Source organism: Mirounga angustirostris, unplaced genomic scaffold, assembly GCF_029215605.1.
Source record: "Mirounga angustirostris isolate CCGP_5_RB_7025 unplaced genomic scaffold, mMirAng1.0.hap1 SCAF_13, whole genome shotgun sequence".
Taxonomy (NCBI): domain Eukaryota; kingdom Metazoa; phylum Chordata; class Mammalia; order Carnivora; family Phocidae; genus Mirounga; species Mirounga angustirostris.
This window is the reverse complement of record NW_026991721.1, coordinates 31999420-32021858: the sequence shown is the minus strand read 5'-3', so window position 1 is coordinate 32021858 and position 22439 is coordinate 31999420. Positions and strand designations below refer to the sequence as shown.

The 22439-nt window shown below is 35.6% G+C and overlaps 1 protein-coding gene across 1 annotated transcript in view; it reads left to right on the top strand.

Annotated features, from left to right (window-relative positions):
• The window catches only part of ANO3 (anoctamin 3), a 400310-nt gene that overhangs the window by 192991 nt on the left and 184880 nt on the right, over positions 1–22439 (top strand). Inside the window, exon 3 of the mRNA XM_064575888.1 lies at positions 21810–22004. Within this exon, the coding sequence (XP_064431958.1) occupies positions 21810–22004 (195 nt within the window). The remainder of the gene's footprint in view (positions 1–21809; positions 22005–22439) is intronic.

Genomic DNA, 22439 nt, shown 5'->3' with positions numbered 1-22439 from the left:
AGAGTCACCTTTTTTAAATGGATGGATGCCCAAACAAAAGCTAGGTCCTGATTACAATGATACAGGAAATAGATTTTTGGGTAAAAGACCAATAATGTAAAAACATACTTAGAGATGTTTGTGAATTATTTCCTTTGTAAAATCTATCAAAAGGGAAGTTAACTCATCAAATGTTGTGTGTATTTTTATTGTTCATGTTTACATTTTTTCCCCAAAAGATTGAAAGAATGAACTTGGATAATAAGAATAGATTAGTTATGCAACAATCCTTCCAATATTTCTACTCAGTTATTCTAATTTTCTAGTTTTATCATCTTTTATTATAGAAAATTCCAAATAATATAAAAGTAGACCAAATCATATAATGAATACCTATATATATATACTGAACTTCGACATTATCAACTCCTGGTCAAATAGTGTCCTATCTACACCCCTATTCAATTCTGCCAACCATTGGATTAGTTTTTGTCAAATGCCGTATATCATGTTTTATTTAGTAAATATTTCAGTATGTACCTCTAAACTTTAAGAAATTTTTAGGGGTGCCGTGTGACTCAACCAGTTAAGCATCTGCCTTCTGCTCAGGTCATGATCCCAGGGTCCTGAAATGGAGCCACGGCATCGGACTCCCTGCCTAGCTTCTCCCTCTCCCTCTGCTGCTCCCCCTGCTTGTGCTCTCTCTCTCTCTCTCGCTTGCAAATAAATAAATAAAATCTTTAAAAAAAAGAAATTTTTAAAACCAAAACCAGTATATTATTATAATATTTTTTAAAATTAACATCCTTAATATCAGGATACTAATATTCAATCCTTGTTTAGATTTCATGAATTGTCTCATAAATTGATGTTGGTAGTTGTTCAAGTCAGAATCTAAAAAGACTCATACATTGTAATTGTCTGATATGTTTCTCAGATTTCTTTTAATGCTTTGGGTCTTCACTCTCATTTTGTCCCTTGCAGATTATTTGATGGACAATTAGATGTTTCTTACAGATTTACCCATATTCTAGATTTTGCTGTTACATTCCCTTGGTGTGAACATGTGCCTTGACTTCCTGTATTTTGTGTAAGATTTAGAAACATGATCAGAAAGTTAGATTTAGAAACATGATCAGATTCAGATTCAATTTTTGTCAAGAGTATCTCATAATTGGCATTGTACATTTCCATCAGGGAGCACATAATACATGGTTTTCTCTCTCTCTCTGTAATAATAGCAGTCACTAGGGATCATTGTCTAGATTTATTATTTCACTAAGCCAATATTTTATTCTAAAGATGTAGAAATTGAGGCTCAATTAGGTTCAGTTACTTATACACAGTCATAGAGGAAGCGTGGCAGTTCATCAGCAAATCTTTTGGTTCTAACTTCAAAATTCAGCTTGAATGGGACTTTTTTATACCTTCTGCCTCACCAGCATATGAGTGCAACATCTGTTTTCTGTCACCTGGACTACTTCTATAGCGTCTTAATTGTCCAGTTTCAAGCCTTATTTCCTCTAACCTATTTTCCAGAGCAATCCTTCAAAATTGCTTCCTTCAAAACAACCATTAGACCAAGTCACTGTCCTTAACCTTCCAATCTTACTTAGTTTCAAATTTTTATTTAAATTCTAGTTAGTTAACATATAGTGTTATATTGGTTCCAGGAATAGGTTTTAGTGATTCTCCAATCTCACTTAGAATAAAAGGCAAACTCCTTTTATTTTAGGTTTACAGGCTCCTACATTATATGGCTCCTGGCTTTGCCGTTACCTTATGTTCTGTCCCTCTTCTCCTGCTCACTGTTCTGCAGCCCCAGAGGCCTCTTTGCTCTTCCTCGAACATTTCAAGCACTTTCTAACTCAAGACCTGCACCGATTTTGCTTTTGGCCTAGGATGCTCTTATTCCAGATGGTTGCATACTTCATCCCCACTACATTCCAATTTTTGCTCATCATTTACCTCCTCGGATTGAATTTTTGTGATGGCCCCATCTGAAACTCTACTGCCCATCATTCTCTGTTCTCATACCCTGCCTTTGGTTTCTTTTCTGAGCATTTATAAATATCTGACATTACATGCTTGTATTGGCAATCTTTCCCACGTATGAACAACATGAAGGGGGGATTTTGTCTGTGTTGTTCATTCTCTTAACATGATAGGACTAAAACAGTGCCTGTCATATAGTGGGTGCTCTGTAATGTAAATGTTTGAATAAAAAGAAGAATGAATGAATCTGAACCAGAAGCTACATTGAATAACTTCCAGTCTTTATCAGTCCTTGTCCAGGTGACACTATGTGATGAGCTTGAGCTTCGTTTTGTTAAACTCTATATGCAGGAATGCTGGGCTTACATGCCTTATGAGGCCAGTTTAGTGTTGTAGTGCCTAAACACTTTGGAAACTACTGTTTCCCAAGACAAATTTATTCCCTGTCTGATTTGTAGAATAACTGCTGCCCTTACTGACTAAACCTTTCCCTACATATGATTCTATTTAAAGAAGAAAAAAATAGGGGTACCTGGGTGGCTCAGTCGGATGTAAGATGGAACCCTGCATCACATCTGGCTCCCTATTCATCAGGGGGTCTGCTTCTCCCTGTCGCTCTGTCTCATCCCCCCTGCTCAAGCTCTGTCTCCGTCTCTCTCTCTCTCAAATAAATAAATAAATAAATAAATAAATAAATAAATAAATAAATAAACTCTTTTAAAAAAAGAAGAAAAAAAACATATGTTACAAAGATTAGAATTAATGGAAACAGAGTTCCTAGACTGTTATGGAAAAATCTGCCAGTGTAGCTGGCAGGAATAACAATAACAAGCAATAGCACTTGTTATTGTTACTCACCTAAAACTTGTCTTTGGCTTGCTCTTCCTTATGACACTTGCAATTTAGTAAGGAGTTGGAGGGAGAGTCATTTATGTAAAGCAATAATTATAATAATATAACCATTATCAGCGTTGTGATGAGAAAGCTACCTGGGGAAACAGTGATTGTACAGAAATACCCTAAAAGATGAGATACTTAAAGGAAAACCATAATATTCCATGGCTTGTACAGTAGAATTAAGTTTTAAAATCACATTGCTAATTTTTGGTAGATTTGCTAATAGCCAGTGGCTAATTTAAATGATAAGCACGTAGTGTATGTGTGTGGGGGGAGATCTAAAGTCATTATGTGGTGCTTCCTAATGTACAGTATTTGCCTCACAGCAGGTATTAAAAAAAATGTTAGTTTTTTTCTTCCCCTCATAGACACTGTATAGGTTTTTACTCTTTCCATGGGAAAAAATAATCTACAAAGTGAAAAAAAAAAGAGAAGAATTTAATTGGATAAAATGTTATTTGCTCTATGTGTTATCACCTGCTATCAACAAAGTTCTGATGCTTGAAATAATCCATTTATGGAATTCTCCTCTATCACATTTGGTTGATGTCACAATACTGCCTAAATCTTCCCTGAATTTGTCACCAGTTCTGTTCTCGGGGTTATTTTTTTGAAGGTTCTGTTAAGGAAAATAGAAAGGAAGTATGTCTTCTTATTGATAAAGAAATTATAAATGTATGTGTGTTCATTTCTTTAGTTCTTTGCCTTTTAGATGTTGCTATATTTGCTGACAAAGCCTAACAACCAAACATGGTTGAAAGACCATTGAGAAGACCCTGAATCTCAGGATGGCCAAGTCTGCAAATATTCTTTATAGGCTAGTCTATCAGATGATGAAGGGAGTGTGTGACCACCCTCTGCACATGCCATGCATCTGAGCTAATGATTGAGACCAAATGATCCTGACACAAAGGTTTTTTAAGTGTTTATTTAAATTCCAGTTAGCATACAGGGTAATATTAGTTTCAAGTGTACAATTTAGTGATTCAACACTTCCATAAAACACCCCATACTCATCACAGCAAGTGCACTCCTCAATCCCCATCACCTATTTCACCCATCTCCCCACGCACCTCCCTTCTGGTAACCATTTTGTTCTCTGTAGTTAAGAGTCTGTTTCTTGGTTTGCCTCTTTCCCTCTTTTTTTCCCCATTCCTGTTTGTTTCTTAAATTCTACATATGAGTGAAATTATATGGTATTTGTCTTTCTTGAGTTTTGAGACAAGTCCTAGCATGGGTAAGAACTACTTTTGCAACTTCAAGCAAGTCATTTACCATCTCTGATTATTAGTTTCTTTGTCAATTAAATGTGGAGTTACATTATACCAGTAGTTTTCAAATTTAGGAACATGCATGTGTATATTAAAAATTCAGATTCTGATTCCTTTCTGAGAGACCTGGAGAAGAGCTGGCGAGTCTGCATTTTAATACACTCTGATGGACCTCACATTAAATTGCATTGGCTATCTATAGGGTTTCCTCAAACTGCAATTTCTGAAAGGTGTTATTTTTTTCATTTTCTTCTAAGTGCTGTGTTTGAAAGTGGCATTTTTGAACTCTAAGCCTTGATGGCATATTTAATAAGTAGGATCAAACATAGACTGCACCTAGCCACTATGTTTCATCTCTCATGGCCTTTGCTGATAAGCCTTTGAATGCAACTATTAATATGGAATTCTTGTGAGAATTCCACAGGAGTCCCATTTTATCTTTTGATAGAATTTTCACAGCAAATCACAAGATTCTTAGAAAAATGTTTGGTGTAGTTAGTGCTTTACCTGAATTAGAGAAAGAAAGATTTGGTGTCTATGTGGACCTATTGATCACACTGGCAAAGTAAGACTGGGTGTATGACCAATTAACTTTTTGGTGGTACTTTTTGCGGGAGATAAAACATTAAGCCAGCCCAGAGTAAAAGTTCAAGGAACCTATGGCAGTGTGTGTGTGTGTGTGTGTGTGTGTGTGTGACTGACATATGTCAATTTCTTGAGTTGTTACGTTCATACAAAATATGCTTACTCTTTCCCTTCAAATTTGTGATACACTACAAAGATAACTGTGTATGTGTTAGAGAAATCAGGACTTGGTTTGATTTTCTTATATACTAGGAAATAGAAGATTAACTCACTTCTTTTTATTAGACTGATTCATTTCCATAGAACTATATATATGACTATATGTACAGTATATATATATATATAGTATATTATATATATATGAATTAGAAAAAAGTTTATATGAGTCCAACACCCAACACGGTATATTGATCAGGAAAAACAAAGCAAACATTTCTCAAAGCAAACATTTCTCTAATTGAGTGTTCCAGTTAGTTCTCTGAATATATAACAAACTCATCTACCCCTATGCCTTGGTTAATTTGTTCTATTTTGTACACCCAGCTTTGCCCTCTGAAAATCACATGCATTCCTTAAGACCTAACTCAAATGGGGGCTCCTGGGTGGCTCAGTTGGTTAAGCGACTGCCTTCGGCTCAGGTCATGATCCTGGAGTCCCGGGATCGAGTCCCGCATCGGGCTCCCTGCTCAGCAGGGAGTCTGCTTCTCCCTCTGACCCTCCCCCCTCTCATGCTCTCTCTATCTCATTCTCTCTCTCAAATAAATAAATAAAATCTTTAAAAAAAATAAAAAATAAAAAGACCTAACTCAAATGACACATTTTTTTTCCTTCTGCTACCATTGCTGTCCCCACTCGGAACTAACGTCTGCTATCCCTGTGCGTCTGTTCTATTAGAACATACTCTATTGCTGACAGGATGTTCCTTCATATTTAGGATCAAATGAATATTTTCAGTCAGACTCCATGACCTGTGAATGCTAACTTCCTGAGCTTCTCTTGACTTTCCTTTCGTCCCACAGCCACAGCCGTAGTTGGAGGCCATCATATGTTCTCCTATGGCTAACCGAAGCGGCCTTACTCTCTTGTTGCCATGACTTTCCTCGTATCCTACTCATATCCATTTTACATGCTAAGAAGACAAATTAGCCTGTGTCACTCTGCAACTTGAAAGCTTTCAGTGGTCCCATCCCCTTAAAATGAAGTCTAAACTCCTCAACAGGCCATGCAAGGCCATGCAAGAGCTGATCCCTGCTTTCCTCCCTCATCCCTGCCCTCTCCCCATTCTGTATTACTTTCTGCTCTGTTCTCCAGTAATACCAAATGTTCCCCTCACCGCCAGGTGTTTCTACATGATGCTACTTCTCTCTGGAAAGTTCTGCTCTCCTATCTTATCTAATTCTTATTTATTCTTCAAGTACAGCTTAAAAATCTCTTCCTGTGGAAGGTCTTCCTTGCTCCCCACTCCCACTCCACGTTTTGGTAAGAAGGCCCTCCTACATGATGCAGAAGCTTTGGGCACTTTCCCTACCACAGCATGTCTTACACCCTAGCAAGTTGTAAGTTCTTGTACACATCAGGGCTCCCTTTTGCCTAACTCAACATTTCTTCCTAGATCTGACCCTATATGCGGCACATAGTTCAACAAACATGGGATACTGAAATGAAATGTACTCGGTTCATGTTTTTCTTGGAAAATAAAAGAAAGGAGATGCTTTTAGCCTGGAGTCAGCTGACAAAGCATTGAAAAATGCATGTAAAATCGTTTATTCACCCACAGTTTTTAACACTGGACCTCAACTCCCCATATAACCATCTATTGTTTAATGACCTGACATTTGAGGGATAACAGTTACATGAATTCATGCCAGTACATTAAATTTGCCATGTATGTATATTGTGAATTTAAGTACTGAGATATTTGTAATGAAATAACATGATATCTCTCATTTTTATCAATATAGAAATTACCATGAAAGCAATGAGTATCATCTGTTTTTCCCACAGCAGATTATTTCCCTCTAATCATCTTGTCTCTGTTTGTGCCTTGGCAGGGGTATTAAATTGTGCATGAGTAGGATGGCAATTTAAGTGATGTGTTGTTCTCCTTTTGCTTCTAGCAAAATGATATAATAAAAGGGATGATATGATATCCTTAGAGACAAGGCAGCCATATGGCTAATTGTTAATGTGGTTGAGTAATTAAATGACTACGTCTCAGTGATAGGGATCAATGTCACAGTAATTTTCTATATGGTTATAAACCTCCTGATCCAGAGTCCTTTTCTTGATCCTGCTGCATTTAATATTTTCATGAATTCCTCAAATGAATTGTACAGAAAAAATGCTTTTGATGTTTATAAAGGTAGATAAAGGTAAAGGGCTAGTATTGAGTATTCAGGTATTGCTCAGTCTTCACTGAATAAATGTGTATTCTGTATTTATCAGGAATACTTATAGAATTCCTGTTATGTGCCAGGCATTGTGGTAGCCTCGGTGGTAGTCTCACAATGTAACTGAAAAGCCGTATTTCCTGTCTTCTGGAGATTCACCATACAGCAGCTCTTCAGACAAGAATCAAATGATTACAGGGAGAATTATTTAATTACAATGGAGTTACATGTCCATATGTGATAAGGTCATAAGCAGGGAAACTTCATTTAACTGAGCTGGGATCAGAAAATATGTCCTAAGTAGCTGCATATAATCTCCTTCCTTTGTAATATCAAGAGCTGGTGAAATGGGCAGACTAGAACACAGTGAAACTGAACGCAGGTCAGTAGGTGATTCTGAATTGAATCCAAAGTCATCACCTTTATGAGAATCGAAGGGAGATTATGTGGTTTGGCAATATCCCACAAACCAGTTGTAGAAACCAGATCTGTAGTTGAGAGAAGAAAGGACTTAAAGGGGAAGTAATAGATATGTGCAAATATTTGAAGAGCTGTCATATGGAAGAAATACTGCATTTAGTTTTCAATTTTCTGAAGGGCAGAACAAGGACCAATGTTTGGAACCATAGGAAGGCAAATTTCTGCTCTACAGAAAGAAGGTCTTAACACCTGGAACTGTCTGAATGTGGAACAGGGTGCCTTGGGAGAGCCACCTATAGTTTTAAAGCTGGGAATGACAATCCAAGCAGAACTGCTGAGTCTAGTGTTAGAGCAGAATCAGTAGAAATTTCCACTGTTTGGAGGATCAACACTCCATGTATTAACGATCCTGCTGGTTGTCAGACCAATTTTGTCTTTCTGTCCTGGGCTCTGAGATTCCTCAATCTCTGACAGAGGGTTTGTCCAGTTCTGGGATAAATCTATTGGCTTAAATTACAATAATTCTCTAGAGTGGAAGAAGTAGAAAAGTCTTTTAACTTTAATGGAAATAGAGATATCCATTTGTAAAACTTGACACATGGAAAACCAACTCCGATTTATCTGAGGATTGAACTATTTTGTTCTTTCATTCAGTCATTTGCTCCCTCTGCAAAATATGCAGAGTATGGTGTCCTGTGGTTTGGAAGATATAAAGATTAATTAGTTGCTGATCTTGACTGCAAGGAGTTTATAGTCTAACAGAGAATAGTGATGTAACTAAATAGCTGTAATTCAGAGAAGGAGACATTTATTTTAATAAAGATGTTAAGAATAATGAGATTAGAGGCACCTGGGTGGCTCAGTCGGTTAAGTGTCGGCTCTGGTCATGGTCCCGGAGTCCCACGATCAGTCCCGCACTGGGCTCCCTGCTCAGCGGGGAGTCTGCTTCTCCCTCTGCCCCTCACCCTGCTCGTGTTCTCTCTCTTTCTCTCTCAAATAAATATATATAATCTTAATTTAAAAATTTTTTAAAGACTAATTAGATTAGTTAGAGTTGAGTATTTTGCCAGTGTGAGAAAAGCCTTTATCATTTACACTGTTTACAATAATTACCATAAGTTAAACTGATATTCCTTTTAGAGATATGCCAATCAGAGTGTGAATATTAGGTTGTATAGTAGTACACCTTATAAAAAAGATGTTATCACAGATTTTCAGAAATAAATTGATAATGCTAATGCAATTTTGCTTTTCACCAAGTACTGTCTTTTAATGATTCAAGTCAAAACACTCAAGAATATGTTCACAAACATTAGCTAGTATGATCTCCCGAGTGACATGCTAGCATGTTTGTATGTGCATAATGAATACTTCTCTACTCATCTCACTTCCTTCTTATCGTGTTTGTTCATTTGCTCAAACCAAGAAATCAACACCTATTTTTGCCTTTCTCATGTTCTTCATTATTTGTAACTTTACAAATTCTATATTATGGGTACAATTAGTTGTATGACTGTTTTAACACAGGTTTGTATTTAAAGATTGCATTTAGACTTGTCCTTCCTCCCCCATAGAGTCTAAGATTAAATGTTAGAACCCTACATCTTCCACTGTCTTGTGACTTTTCTTTTTTTCTTTTTTTTTTTTTTAAGATTTTATTTATTTATTTGCGAGAGAATGAGAGACAGAGAGCACGAGAGGGAGGAGGGTCAGAGGGAGAAGCAGACTCCCCACTGAGCAGGGAGCCCGATGTGGGACTCGATCCCGGGACTCCAGGATCATGACCTGAGCCGAAGGCAGTCGCCCAACCGACTGAGCCACCCAGGCGCCCTGTCTTGTGACTTTTCAAGATAGGGCCAGTGAAGTGGACACTTAATGTGTGGGATTGATCCTGAAAATTAAAGGAGTATTAATTGGAAAATTAATGACATAAAATCAGTCTTATGTATATTAATCACAATGTGATATCCAACAATAAATATATCCTAGTTACATACTGATCATTCCTTAAATTAAGCACATTATAATTTAAAATTTTAAATATTTATAGAGAGATAAGAAAGCTACTGTGAAAATCCCATAGGATTTAGAAAAATACAAATCTGGATTTGAATACCAGTTCAACTATTTATACAACTTCAAGCAATTTAATGAGGCCATCTGAGCCTATATTTTCAGCTACTTGTTAGATGAGGATATGAAACATTTTATAGGATCAGAAATATTGTACATAAATGGTTTAGCACCATGTCTGGCATATAAAAAGCCCTTAACAAATGTAATCACTCTAATAATATTGAATAATTAAAACAAGAAAGTCAAGGGCGCCTGGGTGGCTCAGTCGGTTAAGCGACTGCCTTCGGCTCAGGTCATGATCCTGGAGTCCCGGGATCGAGTCCCGCATCGGGCTCCCTGCTCGGTGGGGAGTCTGCTTCTCCCTCTGACCCTCCTCCCTCTCGTGCTCTCTGTCTCTCATTCTCTCTCTCAAATAAATAAATAAAATCTTTAAAAAAAAAAAAGTCAAATAAAAGATTTGTTTGATAAATAATATTCATCAAAATCATAAAAATGATACATGGATATTAATCTCTATGCATATACACTTTTAAGAAGTAATATACTTAATCTCTTATAACTGTAGTGTAGTGAAGGAATATTGCTATTGACGTAATACTCTGATAGTTGTTTTAGGATTCTTAGTCTGTGAAGGTATATTTTAAGGATCATGGCTGGCCCTTGGTGTACTGCTCTCTACACAATGCTTCCAATGGTCCCATGAATGTAAAGCACTGAGCAAGCTCCTGTGGAGGAAATGAGCGGGGATCTTGATCCCTGACCTCAAAGGGCTGAATCCAATGGTAGAGATACAGCTTACTGACAAAAATTATAATGTAAATAAAAACTGCCATCATTAGTTAAGCAGACTAGGTGCTATTAAAATTCAAAAGAAAGAGATTTTATTTTTAAGGGCAGAATAAAGAAAGATTGTGTGAGGGTATGGATATTTGTGAATTCATTATTGAGTATATTATACTATAAGAATGTGACACAGAGCCACATTCCTCTTAGTCCCCTTTACTTTGAATTAGATACCTGCTCCCACTTAATTCCTTATTAATCTTCAAAGTAATAAATGGAGTCAGAAAAATCTCCATGTATTTCTGGGAATGAATGTTCTAGACAATCACCATTGTTCCAGAAGCCAGGGGTCCTTTCTAAAAGGATTCACAAGACAGAATATTTTACATGTGCGCCTTACAGTGGGAATGGCGAGAATGCTCTTTACTTCGTCCTACAATGCCATGGCAGCCATGAACTATATTTGCTCAGCAGTACTGAGCCCTGCCTTGACACTAAGTTGCCATGCTGCTCATAAAAGCAGAAGGAAGAAATGAAGGGAGCTATGTTTGGCTTAATCACACACATTTTCAAATAGTCATCCTGGCATCTCTGAATGCCTTTCCTGTAGGTACTGTAGGTACTGAAGAAATTACTTCATTTTTTTTTAACCAGAGATAATCATTAGATTGTATGATTAATTTTTTTAAATCCCTAAATAAGAATGTTTGACGGCAAATATGCCATGCAGTTCTGGGAAAACTATGTTCTGAATATGGCTTAAATACATTTCTCTGTAATTGTCTAATTTTTCAATTTCAGTATAATAACTCTCTCATGCTTGTAGAAAAATCTTATTATTCTAACCTATATATATAAATATCATAAATTTCAGTCTGATTTAATATGCCAGAGAGCCAGTTTAAGTTTTATTTAAAATACATTTAATATGAAACAAACTCCTTATTTTAGGAGGCATGTTGTACTTAACCCCAAAACACTAATGTCATAAACTGTATTTATGAACTGTTTTCATTGATTTTGTTTTTGAGTTATCTTTTTTTTTTTTTTTTTTCAAAAACAGAACAAAGGGATTGGATTGGTGGAGAGAATTTACACACAATGGATCCTGCCCACATCTATAGAAATATGCTGCTGAGTTTATAGTCTTCTTGCATCTACTGGCAGCTCCACAGTGACAGATTTAAGAAATTGAAAAGAGGTTAAATAAAGTACAGATGAGAATAACTAGAATAAAATTTGAACTTTAAAATAAAGGCCTTGAGACTTCTCTTAGAAACAGAATGACAAAATTTAACTACTGAAAACCATAGAATATTACAGTTTTGGAATTGGAATTGTCCAGATTGTGGAAGTTAATCCAAATACAGTATTGGAATAATACAATGATTTGTTTGTTTTTATTTTCTTTTTAATAACATATAGTACTCTTCCTCAGAATTGTCTTTGGTCTGGCCAATTTATTTGTTTTGATTAGGAGAAAATTGCTTATGACTTAGAGGAGTGACTATTTTTTCTTTATCTATCCTAAAACCATGTCTCCCATCTCCAGCACACAGGACTGGCTGTTGAAGAAGTGGCCATGGGTACCCAGGCAGAGCCAGACTGACCAGATGTTATTTGGAGTAAATATGAGAGTGTGTGTACGTCTGTTTAGGAGTGCACATGAGGAACTTTAAGGCCTGGATATCCGTAGGTCTACCTAGAATTTCTTTAGAAGCTCCTGAATATTCCTAGATCTGCCCTACCTCCATTGTACCAATTGGCATATGGAAAAAATGCCATATGGCAGACCTGATTAGGAATTTCAGAGGACAGTATTCCCTTTTGAATCAGATTCCCACCTAAACTCATTCATTTAAATAACAGTGTGTATTCAGAAAGCCTTGTCAAGCCTAGCAGAAGATGCTACATTCAGATTCAGTGCTATACCCTGAGCTCTATTTGGAACCTACACTGATTCCAGTAACATCTGTTTGCCCACTGCTGCGTCTTTGACTACAAAGGGCTTGTAATCCAGTCAGTAGGTTAAAAAGAAAGAAAGTAACCTTCAGTGAAAATGGATATCTCAATCAGAAACTGTGCCTGCAGTCTCTGCTAAGAGACACAAAACAGCTAGTGGACTCCTGTCTTTCCAATCTGACTTTGCATTTCTTTTCCATCGTTCTCATTGCAAAAAGTAGCACTTTTTTATTCATCAGTCCATCTTTCCTTTTTAAGGATTAGAAAATTCTTAATCATTTCTTTGCTCTTTTGTGTGTCACTGTGGGAAAAAAAAAAAAAAAAACCTATCAAGGACCAGTGATTTCTCGAAACCAGTGAAAGAAATCCAGGCACATGTTTTCTTTTCTTTTATCTTTGAACTGGGCACTAAATCTCTGCACAATGTGAGTGATTTTGAAAGCATTATTTTCAATAATGTCAGTCTGTCAATTTAAATATGTTCTGTATTATGTGGTGACAAGATCAGACCATTTATATTCAGATAGCTTTTGAAACAAAAATAGGAGGCAATGAAACTCCTTTGAAGTTTTTGACATTAGACTTTGACGGAAGTAAGAGATTTTTTCTTTTTCTCCTTTTTCTTCTTCTTCTTCTTCTTCTTCTTCTTCTTCTTCTTCTTCTTCTTCTTCTTCTTCTTCTTCTTCTTCCTCTTCTTCTTTTACTGTTCTCAGCTTAGATGTAATGATTAAAGTACTTAGCATTGATTTTCTATAGATTGGCAATGTTTTCTTATTAACATCCACTTTACATAACAAGTGGTCTTGCTCTAATATTCTTGATATATATGATAAAATCATCCAAACTCTATTCTCCTTCTCTGCCCTAAGTAACATTTATTAAAGCAGGTTTTTGTTGTCTCTTAGACTGTATTTGAATTTGATATTTCTACTCAGTAGATATGTTCCAATAGCGCTGTGTAACTAGACCAAAAAAAATGCAAGTACAGTATTCCTGGGAATTTGTAAGTATTTCTTGTGTTAAGGCAGAGATTTAGCTGAAACCCAGGATAATTATTTTCAAATCTTAAAATAGATTCATGAGAAAGATATGCAGAGAAGACACAAACACATTCAGGTAAAACCAGTTGTTTTTATTTTTCCAACTAGGACCTTGGCCTCAAAATTCTACATAAAATTACTGGCTCTGCTAAACCAGGCTCTGCTTTAAGATATAAAATAGCAGCAGACCTAGTGGCCTCCTAGGTGTCTTTCTTCTTGGCCTATATCTGATTTGAAACTTAATGTTGCATCCTTTTAAAGCTTTCATAAACACAAGGAAATCATGAAGGAAAATGAAGGCATTCCTAAGGTGTAGTCTCAACTGGTTAAACCATTATCCAAAAGGTTAGCTGCATAAACCCTACCTATCCTGTTTTTGCTTCACTTTTACAAGTCCCAACATATGAGAGAGAGATAGACAAGGCCAAGAGAGACTGTACATGACACTACAGTATAATCTTTTCTGTCAGTGTACCCACTGGCTTTGCTCTCAACAACAAAAGTGTCCATTTCCTAGAACCCTACCCGGAACTCTTTACCTTGGAAGTGGAATTTAGAAAGGGAGAAGCTTCGTGGCCTTGGTGCCCATCAATAATATTTCTTCTTGCACATATGAAAGGTATGGTGCTACAGTAAGAGGAACATAGCATGGGGATCCCATGGACTTGAATTCAGTTCATAGATTTGGCAGTTATGGAACTGAATGTCTTTTTTTCTTTAATGTCTTTAATTAATCTTAGTTGTCTCGTCTTAAATGTGTATAATTAAAGCTCTTTTTCAGGATTATTTGAAAATTAAACATAACAACTGTCACATAGGAATGCAAGGCTGGTTTAACACTCAAAAATTCATCAATATAATTTGTCAAACTAACAGATTTGACAGGAAAACTACCTGATATATCAACAGACACAGAAAAAAATAACTCAACATCTATAATGTTAAAAACTTCAGCAACCTAGGAATAGAAAGAAACTTCCTCCATTTGATATAGGGCATTTATAAAACACTTAACATCTAACATTATGCTTAATCATGAAAGACTACTTTCCCTCTAAAATCGAGAATTAGGCAAGATTGTCTACTTTCACCACTCCTACTCAATATTTGCATTGGAAGTCCTAGAAAATAAAATGAGGATAGAAAAAGAAAAGGTATTCAATTGGAAAATAAGAAATTAAACTATTCTATTTGCAGACAAACATGCTTGTCTATGTGGAAAATTCCAAGGAATCTACAAAATTTTTCTATACATTAGCAATGCACAGTTAAAAACTGGAAAACTAAAATTAAAAAAAAAAAAGATATTACCTTTTTAAAAAGCTCCAACAAAATGACATAGTTAGCTATAAGTCTAATAAAATATGTGCAAGATTTATATGGAGAAAACTATAAAAATATGAAATCAAAGAAAAAAAAACTTAAGAAATGATCATACTGGGTTCATGGACTGGAAAACTTGATATAGTTAAGATGTTAATTCTCCCCAAAGTGATATAGAGATTTAATTCAATCTCAATTGTAATATCACAACAATTATAGATAAGCCAATTATCAATTATAAATAAGCTGATTGTAAAGTGTATAAGGTAAGGTAAAAATAACTCTAATAGCCAAAGCAATTTAAAAAAAGATCAAAGTTGGAGGACTAGCACTGCCTGTTTTTAAGATATGCTATAAAGCTAGAGTAGTCAAGACAATGTGGTGTAGGTGAAAGGATAAACAAATCATCAAAAGAACAGAATAGAAAACCCAGAAAGCAACCTAATAAGTATGGACAATTAATTTTTGATAAAGTTACAGAGACAATTGAATGGAGAATGGACAGTCTTCTAAGGAATAGTTGACTACCAGACAGCCATATGCCAAAAATGATTGTTGTTTTATACCTCACACTGTATATAAAAAATTAACTTAAAATATATTATGGACCTACATGTCAAATATAAAAGTATAAAAGCCTACAATAAAATGTTCGTAACCTGGGGTTAGGCAATGATTTTTCAGATATAGCACCAAAAACAGGATTCATAAAAATTTACTTCATCGCAAATAAAAACTTTGCTCTGCAAAGGACACTATTAGGAAACAAAACAAAACAAAACAAAACAAAAAGGAACCACAGACTGAGATAAAATACTAGCACATCACATATCAAGTGAAGGATTTATATCCAGAATATATAAAAGACTCTCAAAACTTAATAATAAGACAAAAATGCAATGAAAAAAATGGGCAAAATATCTGAACAGTCTTCACCAAAAAATATATATGGAAGACAAAAAGCACAGGTAGGGATGCTCAATAACATTAGTCATTAGGGAAATTCAAACTAAAACCACAATGAGTTATCACTACAAACCTATTAGAATGTTTAATAACAACCAAAATCCTGTTGATGATTATACAATGCAACAGGAACTCTCTCATACGCTGTTGGTGGTACAGCCACTTTTGAAAAAAATTGACAGTTTCTGAACTCATCATTTGACCCAGTAAGCACACTTCTATGCATTTATGAGAGCTCAAAACCTTCATATGAATGTTTATAGTAGCATTATTCATAATCACAAAAACTGAATACAACCCAAATGTCCTTCTACGGGTGAATAGATAATCAAATTGTAGGACATCCTCTCAATGAAGTTACTACTTAGTATTTAAAGGAACCAATTTTTGATACCTATAAAAATGGATGATTCTCACATGCATTCTGCTAAGTGAAAGAACCTAATCTTAGAAGTTATATAGTGTATGATTCTATTTATGTGGCTCTCTGGAAACAGCAAAAAATAGGGGTAAAAAGAACAGATCATATGATTTTTAAAAATTGAAAGTCAGATGATATTAAAACTTAAATTCTGATTTTCTGTAAAATGTATATTACTGAGAAGAGTAGGTTGTACATAATTGGTGGTTAATTATTAGCCAACATAATAATTAAACATAATAATAATAACAATAATATATACTTCCCTTATTATTTATCCCTTATCTTTTAAAATGGAAAACATAATACTAATAGCTAAAATTTTCTCATCCTAAACTCATTGAAAAAATATCCAGAATCAATACTACTTTTCTGTTTTCTTTTCTAGTATAAGCTACATTTTCCCATTCTTAAGCTTTTGAAATGTGCTTTAAATTATAAAAATATCAAACTATGTTCAAAAGAAGATGTGGGAATTGCCAACCTTTGGCACAGTATGGTGAAACCCATCAGTAAAAACAGCAGAAGCAGGTGGAAGCAGTGGGAAGTTCTGTAGTTACAAATGTTCATGGCAGGCTAAAAATATAGAACAGGTTGTGCCCTGATGCTGTGCTAGTTAGCCTAGTCATTCTTGTGTTTAGGTTCAGAATCTACACATCAGTTGCTTCTAGTTGAGTTACTGGTTTCACCAATGACAGTGTGTGGTTGGAACAGATTGGATCAGATGTTTAGTCTTTCAAAATGCCATCATAGACCTGTGAGATGTAGTGGGAGTCTTCAGATCTTCCCCACTTCAAGGAGAGGGTATAATCCAGGTTTTCTTACTGGGTCTATTAAATTTGCTTCAATTACTGAGTTAGCCATCCCTATTCTACGAAGACTCTGATACAAGAGACATACTTGTCTTTGTTCCAAGTGAGAGTAAAACTGAAAAATGAGTGAAGAACAAACTATTGTAAAAGAACTTTCTGAGTAAACAAAGAAGTTACATGTTTTATTGCAAAGGGCGTCAGATGGACCTGGTTTGTTTCAAGCTCCAGCACTTCCTACACGTGGTACTGGAGACAAGTTACTGACACCCTTTGCATCTCAGGATTTTCACATGTAAAGTGGGGATGAAAAGTCATAACAGGACCAGTATGAGAATTACTGATAACATATAGGATGCTCCTGGCACTTTGTAGGCAATCAGTAAATGGTGCTTTTATCACTACAATAACCTCTGCCAAAAAGGGCGCACTCTAGCAACAAATCAGAAATGTTCCTTTGAAGAAAACAAAGCTACACTGATTTTGGTAAGGAAGATAAGAAGAAAATTCTGTGTGCGTTTATGCTTTTTCCCCCCAATGCTTATTATTTAGATAAATATGCTTTGTTTATATCTACTATTATAGGAAGGTGTGCTTGGATTTTATAAAATCAAACGGTATCCTGAGACACCTCCCTTTCTTGGACCATCAATTCTAAAATATTTCTGAGAGAGGTATAAAGTTTTACTAAACCACAAAATTCATCTTGAGATTGTAACAAGAGTCAGACAACTACATTTTTTATGGACAAAACTTCTTAGGGACATAATGTAAAATCAATTAGGTCATAATATCATATTATTTTGCTACAAATCTTCCAAAAATTCTTCTAACAATTTACTTGGTAGAATTTTCAGAGTTCATTCTATAAAAATATATTTTTTTTTGCATGAGTCCTTAGGATGAGTTAGTTTTCTTGAAGAGAAATTTTACTGAAAGAGTAGATCTTTTGAAAAATCTGTATTTTGCACTAAGAAAATCAACCATTTGGGGGGCACCTCGGTGGCTCAGTAGGTTGAGCATCAACTCTTGGTTTTAGCTCAGGTCGTGATCTCATGGGTCATGATATGGAGCCCCACACTGGGCTCTGTGCGGGGAGTCTGCTTGAGATTCTCTTCCTCTGCCCCTCCCCATACTCCCTCTCTCTCTTACTCTCTCTCTCAAATCAATCAATCTTTAAAAAGAAAGAAAATCAACCATTTTTTTATTTACTCTCCAATTTCCTCTCTGAAATTTTATCCAGTTAAAACTCTATATCAACTCAAAGCCCATTGAGTTTAAATGGTATCTAATGGCAACTTTTTCTCCTTTGGTGTCAGATTTCTAGAAGATATCTCATTTGTAATTCCACCTCTTGTACCTTTGTGTATATACAAGTGAAATTGTCATTTCATTAGATCCCTTTAAATATGTCAGCATTTAGGAAGTGCTCTTAGAACAATTGGAAGTAGTAATTGTTGCTTGAGAAAAATCTGTTTTAAATATAGGAAATGACACACTTTCTGCAGTTTATGGATTTACCCTTGAACTCATGAGCTGCATATGCTTACCAAAATTGACATGTTACTATGGCCTCTTTTCTAGTTATTAGCTTTAAAGGAAGAGTTATCAAGTATTATTTAAGGGTAACAGGTAAAGTCAACAAGGAAAGAAATGGAACTTTGGAACATTGAAGAAATAAATTCTGAATATACTGTGGGGGTAGCTGATGTTAATCATGCCATGCAAAGAACAGATACTGTTAGTTATACCAAGCAGAATGTGACGACTTTTAATGTGGAACTTTGAAAAGAAACTTTATACTCTTTAGAATGTTAGGACATCAGACTTTCTGCTTAAATTATATAGGTGTCCAGCAAAGATGATCTGTATAATAGCTTTGGAAGCATTCAGTAGTTCAGGAAATGAGAGAGCACTATGCTGAAGATGCATAGGAAGAAAATGCAGAGCTGAGGGAAGGACATTTGTTCATTGTCAAAAATTTTTCCCCAATTTTCTTTAAGTGTTGCATTTGACAAATATTTGAAGCAGTTATGTTTTGTATGGAGTGTTTTCTACCTTATATGCATAATCCTTTGAAGAAAATGTGTTGAACTATAAGTAAAGACAGAGAAATAGGAATAGGAATATGCCAGAAAGAATCCACTAAGATAACCTTCATAGACAAGACTTCACTGGCATTGCCACCTGGATTAGGAGTTTCTCTTGTGGTTTTATAATGTGCTGTGTGTATTTCATCATGCTTTTTAGCATAAAATCTGTTTTTATGTTTCTCCTTCCCCTGTGAGTGAGCATTATGTTATACTCAACACTGAGTCAAGGCCTGGCCCAGAGAAAGAACTCAAGAATTGTTTGAAATTATTACATAAATGATAAACTGATGAATAAAAATCAGTCAATCACTTCTTAAAGGAAGTCCCATTATATAGCAGTACCTGTATTTTCATAGCATTTCAGACAATTTGCATGTATATACTTATTTATTTTTGTTTGGTCAGTGTCTGAGTCTCAACTAAAATAGAAGTCCCTTGAGGCCAGGAATTACTGTCTACCTTACCTTACTCACCACGGTATCCGCAGAGTGCCTTCAGAGAGCACAGGCCTAGTTAATATCTGTTGAATGACTAGGTGAATACCAGAATGAATCAAATGACAGGAAACACTGACAGCATTGGTGAGCATAATTAAGTTAGTCTCACCCCATATTGGTTTATGAAATAGTATCTACCGATTCAGTAGTCCTCTTTCACCCAAAGAACGGCTGAAACTTTCACTCATGTTTGAATATTGTAAGAAAGGGAAATGTAGAAGTAGCTCCTTTTTGAAGCTACATGCTGGGGTCAGGGGATTAAGGTGAATAGTATTATTATAAAGTTCCCATTAAGGCCATTTCTCTGGGACCAAGGGGCATTTCTCTCTCAGTCAACATCTTTGTCATCAACTCTCACTGTCTTCTCTCTATGCAACTTCCCTCTCCCCCACTCCACCCCCCAAATATTTATGCCTTTACTCCTATGTTCTGCTAGAGTAAAAGGCTCTTCTCCACCAGGGCCCAGAAACAGAAAGCTGACCATTTAATAACCTACATTGGTGTTTCTTAAAAGAATGTATCAGATCACATTACAAAAGATTAATAGGTATAGAAACTTACTAGGACACATTTGCCCTGTGTTATTTCTTGGATGTAGTGTAGAAAACACTAGTTGGTCTTTAAGGGGAATTGTCTGGTATTTTTGTAGGATTTCAGTCTACTTTCTATGGACCTTGGGGAATTCCTCTTCAAGAAAGTATTTTCTTTTCTTGTCATTACCAGGTCCCAGAAAGCTAAGAGACTGAGTGTTATGCTTCCAGTCAATTCATAGTTCTTCCCTGCATCCCTTTCTATTTTACATTCTATTTACACACTGAGACTTAATATGAAAATAAATACATAGTTTTATAAAACCAAAGTATAAAAGCCCCACTCCTACGTTTATCTGAATTTCATCTTTTCAACCATGTCTTAGTTCTGTAGAACCTCTTTCAAAAATTGCTTTGTTATGTCTTTTTCAGGATTCCCATTTGTCCCAATGGGCAGTACACATTGGTACCTCTGCTTGTCTTTACTTAAATCCATTTATTTGAAGAGCTATTTAGAAACTTTGAGTTGATTTATGAACTGACTATAAAATTGAGTAGCTAAAAAATTACTGACCTGAGCAATTTGGGTGGAATTTAGTTAAATTTGTTTATATTCTAAATATAATAATTACTGAAAATGTACCTTTTCTCTGTCTTTACCCTTTGCCCACACCTATTATGACCCAGGTTCTACTCTGTCTCAAAATTGAAATTAAGATGAAGTAACTGCAAGGCAAAAGCTTCCTTAATTGAATGTTCTGTGTACTAATGCATTTGCACTATCCCTTTCACTTTTCAATCACTCCCTTAGAAATTTACATTAATACAGAGAATCAGCATGTGGGCAGGTGAATAGAGAGGCTGGTGGAAACAGATGTGCCTAGAGCTATGCTCTTTCTGTGTTTTAGTCTCTACTGGTATGGACTTTGCTAAATGTTCTTTACATTTCAATGTCTGTGAGTTTGGGGGTGAATAGATGGTGTTCAGGAGTTTCAAACTAATTTATAGATGCACCCTGATGTGGTGGTTTTAGCTTGAAATATAAACCCTTTACTGCTTATTTATCTGTGTGACATAAGTCATACTACTTTTCCTCTCTAAGTCTCAGTTCCTCACAGCTAATAGAAATAACAATACCTGCTCTATAAGATTGTTGGAAAATCAAGTGTAGTATGTGTGTGTTTAAGGGAGAATAGAGTACAAAGGAGGGCTCCATTTAGTAAACAGTAATTTGAATGTTTATGTATTAAGTTTCATTTATTTTGCCACCTGGAAAACTAAATGGTTAGATTTATCCAAAGACAATTCAAATGATTGTCCTCATAACTTCCTAAATGAACTTAGCCACTTGTTTTTGGTTTTTTTGTTTTTTTTACAGAAGCTTTTAAAAATGATGAAAGCACAGGAAAAAAGTTGGCAGGATAAGTTAAATAGGAAAAAATGCAAAAGTTGTATTTTTATCACAAGAAGGTGTTCAATTTTATATCTTACCATGATGTGAATCTTGAATCTTTATATTAAACATTTTTCCTTTGGGAAAAAAAAATGATGGAAGGTCAACTCGAAGAAAAGCTGTTTATTCCTCTGGACTATTTGACAAAATTCTCACTTTTCCTTACAAAATATAAACAAAACTAACTCAATTAGTTCTAGTCCCTAGGTGCTGCTTTTCAAGAGTACTTTCCTGAAACAGCCATCACAAGAATTAAAATTATTTGTTGACTTTTGTTGATTATTTATTACTTCTAAAACTCACCATTTTGAATTTGCAGGTATGAATGTAAGCAAGAGTGAGATAACAAAGGAAACTTCGTTGAAACCATCCCGGAGATCCCTGCCTTGCCTTGCCCAGAGCTATGCCTACTCAAAGAGCTTGAGCCAATCTACCTCACTCTTTCAGTCCACCGAGGGTGAGTCTCAGGCTCCCACTTCTGTAACCTTAATCTCCGCGGACAAAACAGAGCCAGGTGAGCAGCTATTCCAGTTTTTTTTTCCCCAACTTGCAAAGAGTAAGTGTTTTTGAACCATTCCTTCCTTCCTTCCTTCATCCATTTTACTAGTATTTATAGAGCTCATTAGCAGGAAGGCTGGCATAGAAAGAAGAGCAGTACACCAGTCAGACAGAAGGCCATTTGTTGGTGAGGTGTGTTTTCACTTCTTTCTTGCCTTGAAAGAACCCAATCTTATGGGAACCTAGACCTAGTATTTTCTGTTTGCAGGAGAAGACAGACTAGCTACCTGAATTTCTGGTGAGAACCTATAACCAGTAACTGAGGAGAGTATGTCAGCAACACTAAACTCAGTTTCTTAAAAAGAAAGACCAAAGACTTTAAGTAATATTCAGTAAGCAGTGAAGATTTGATTGCACAAAGATGTGGTTGGACAAGTGTTAGCAATCAAAT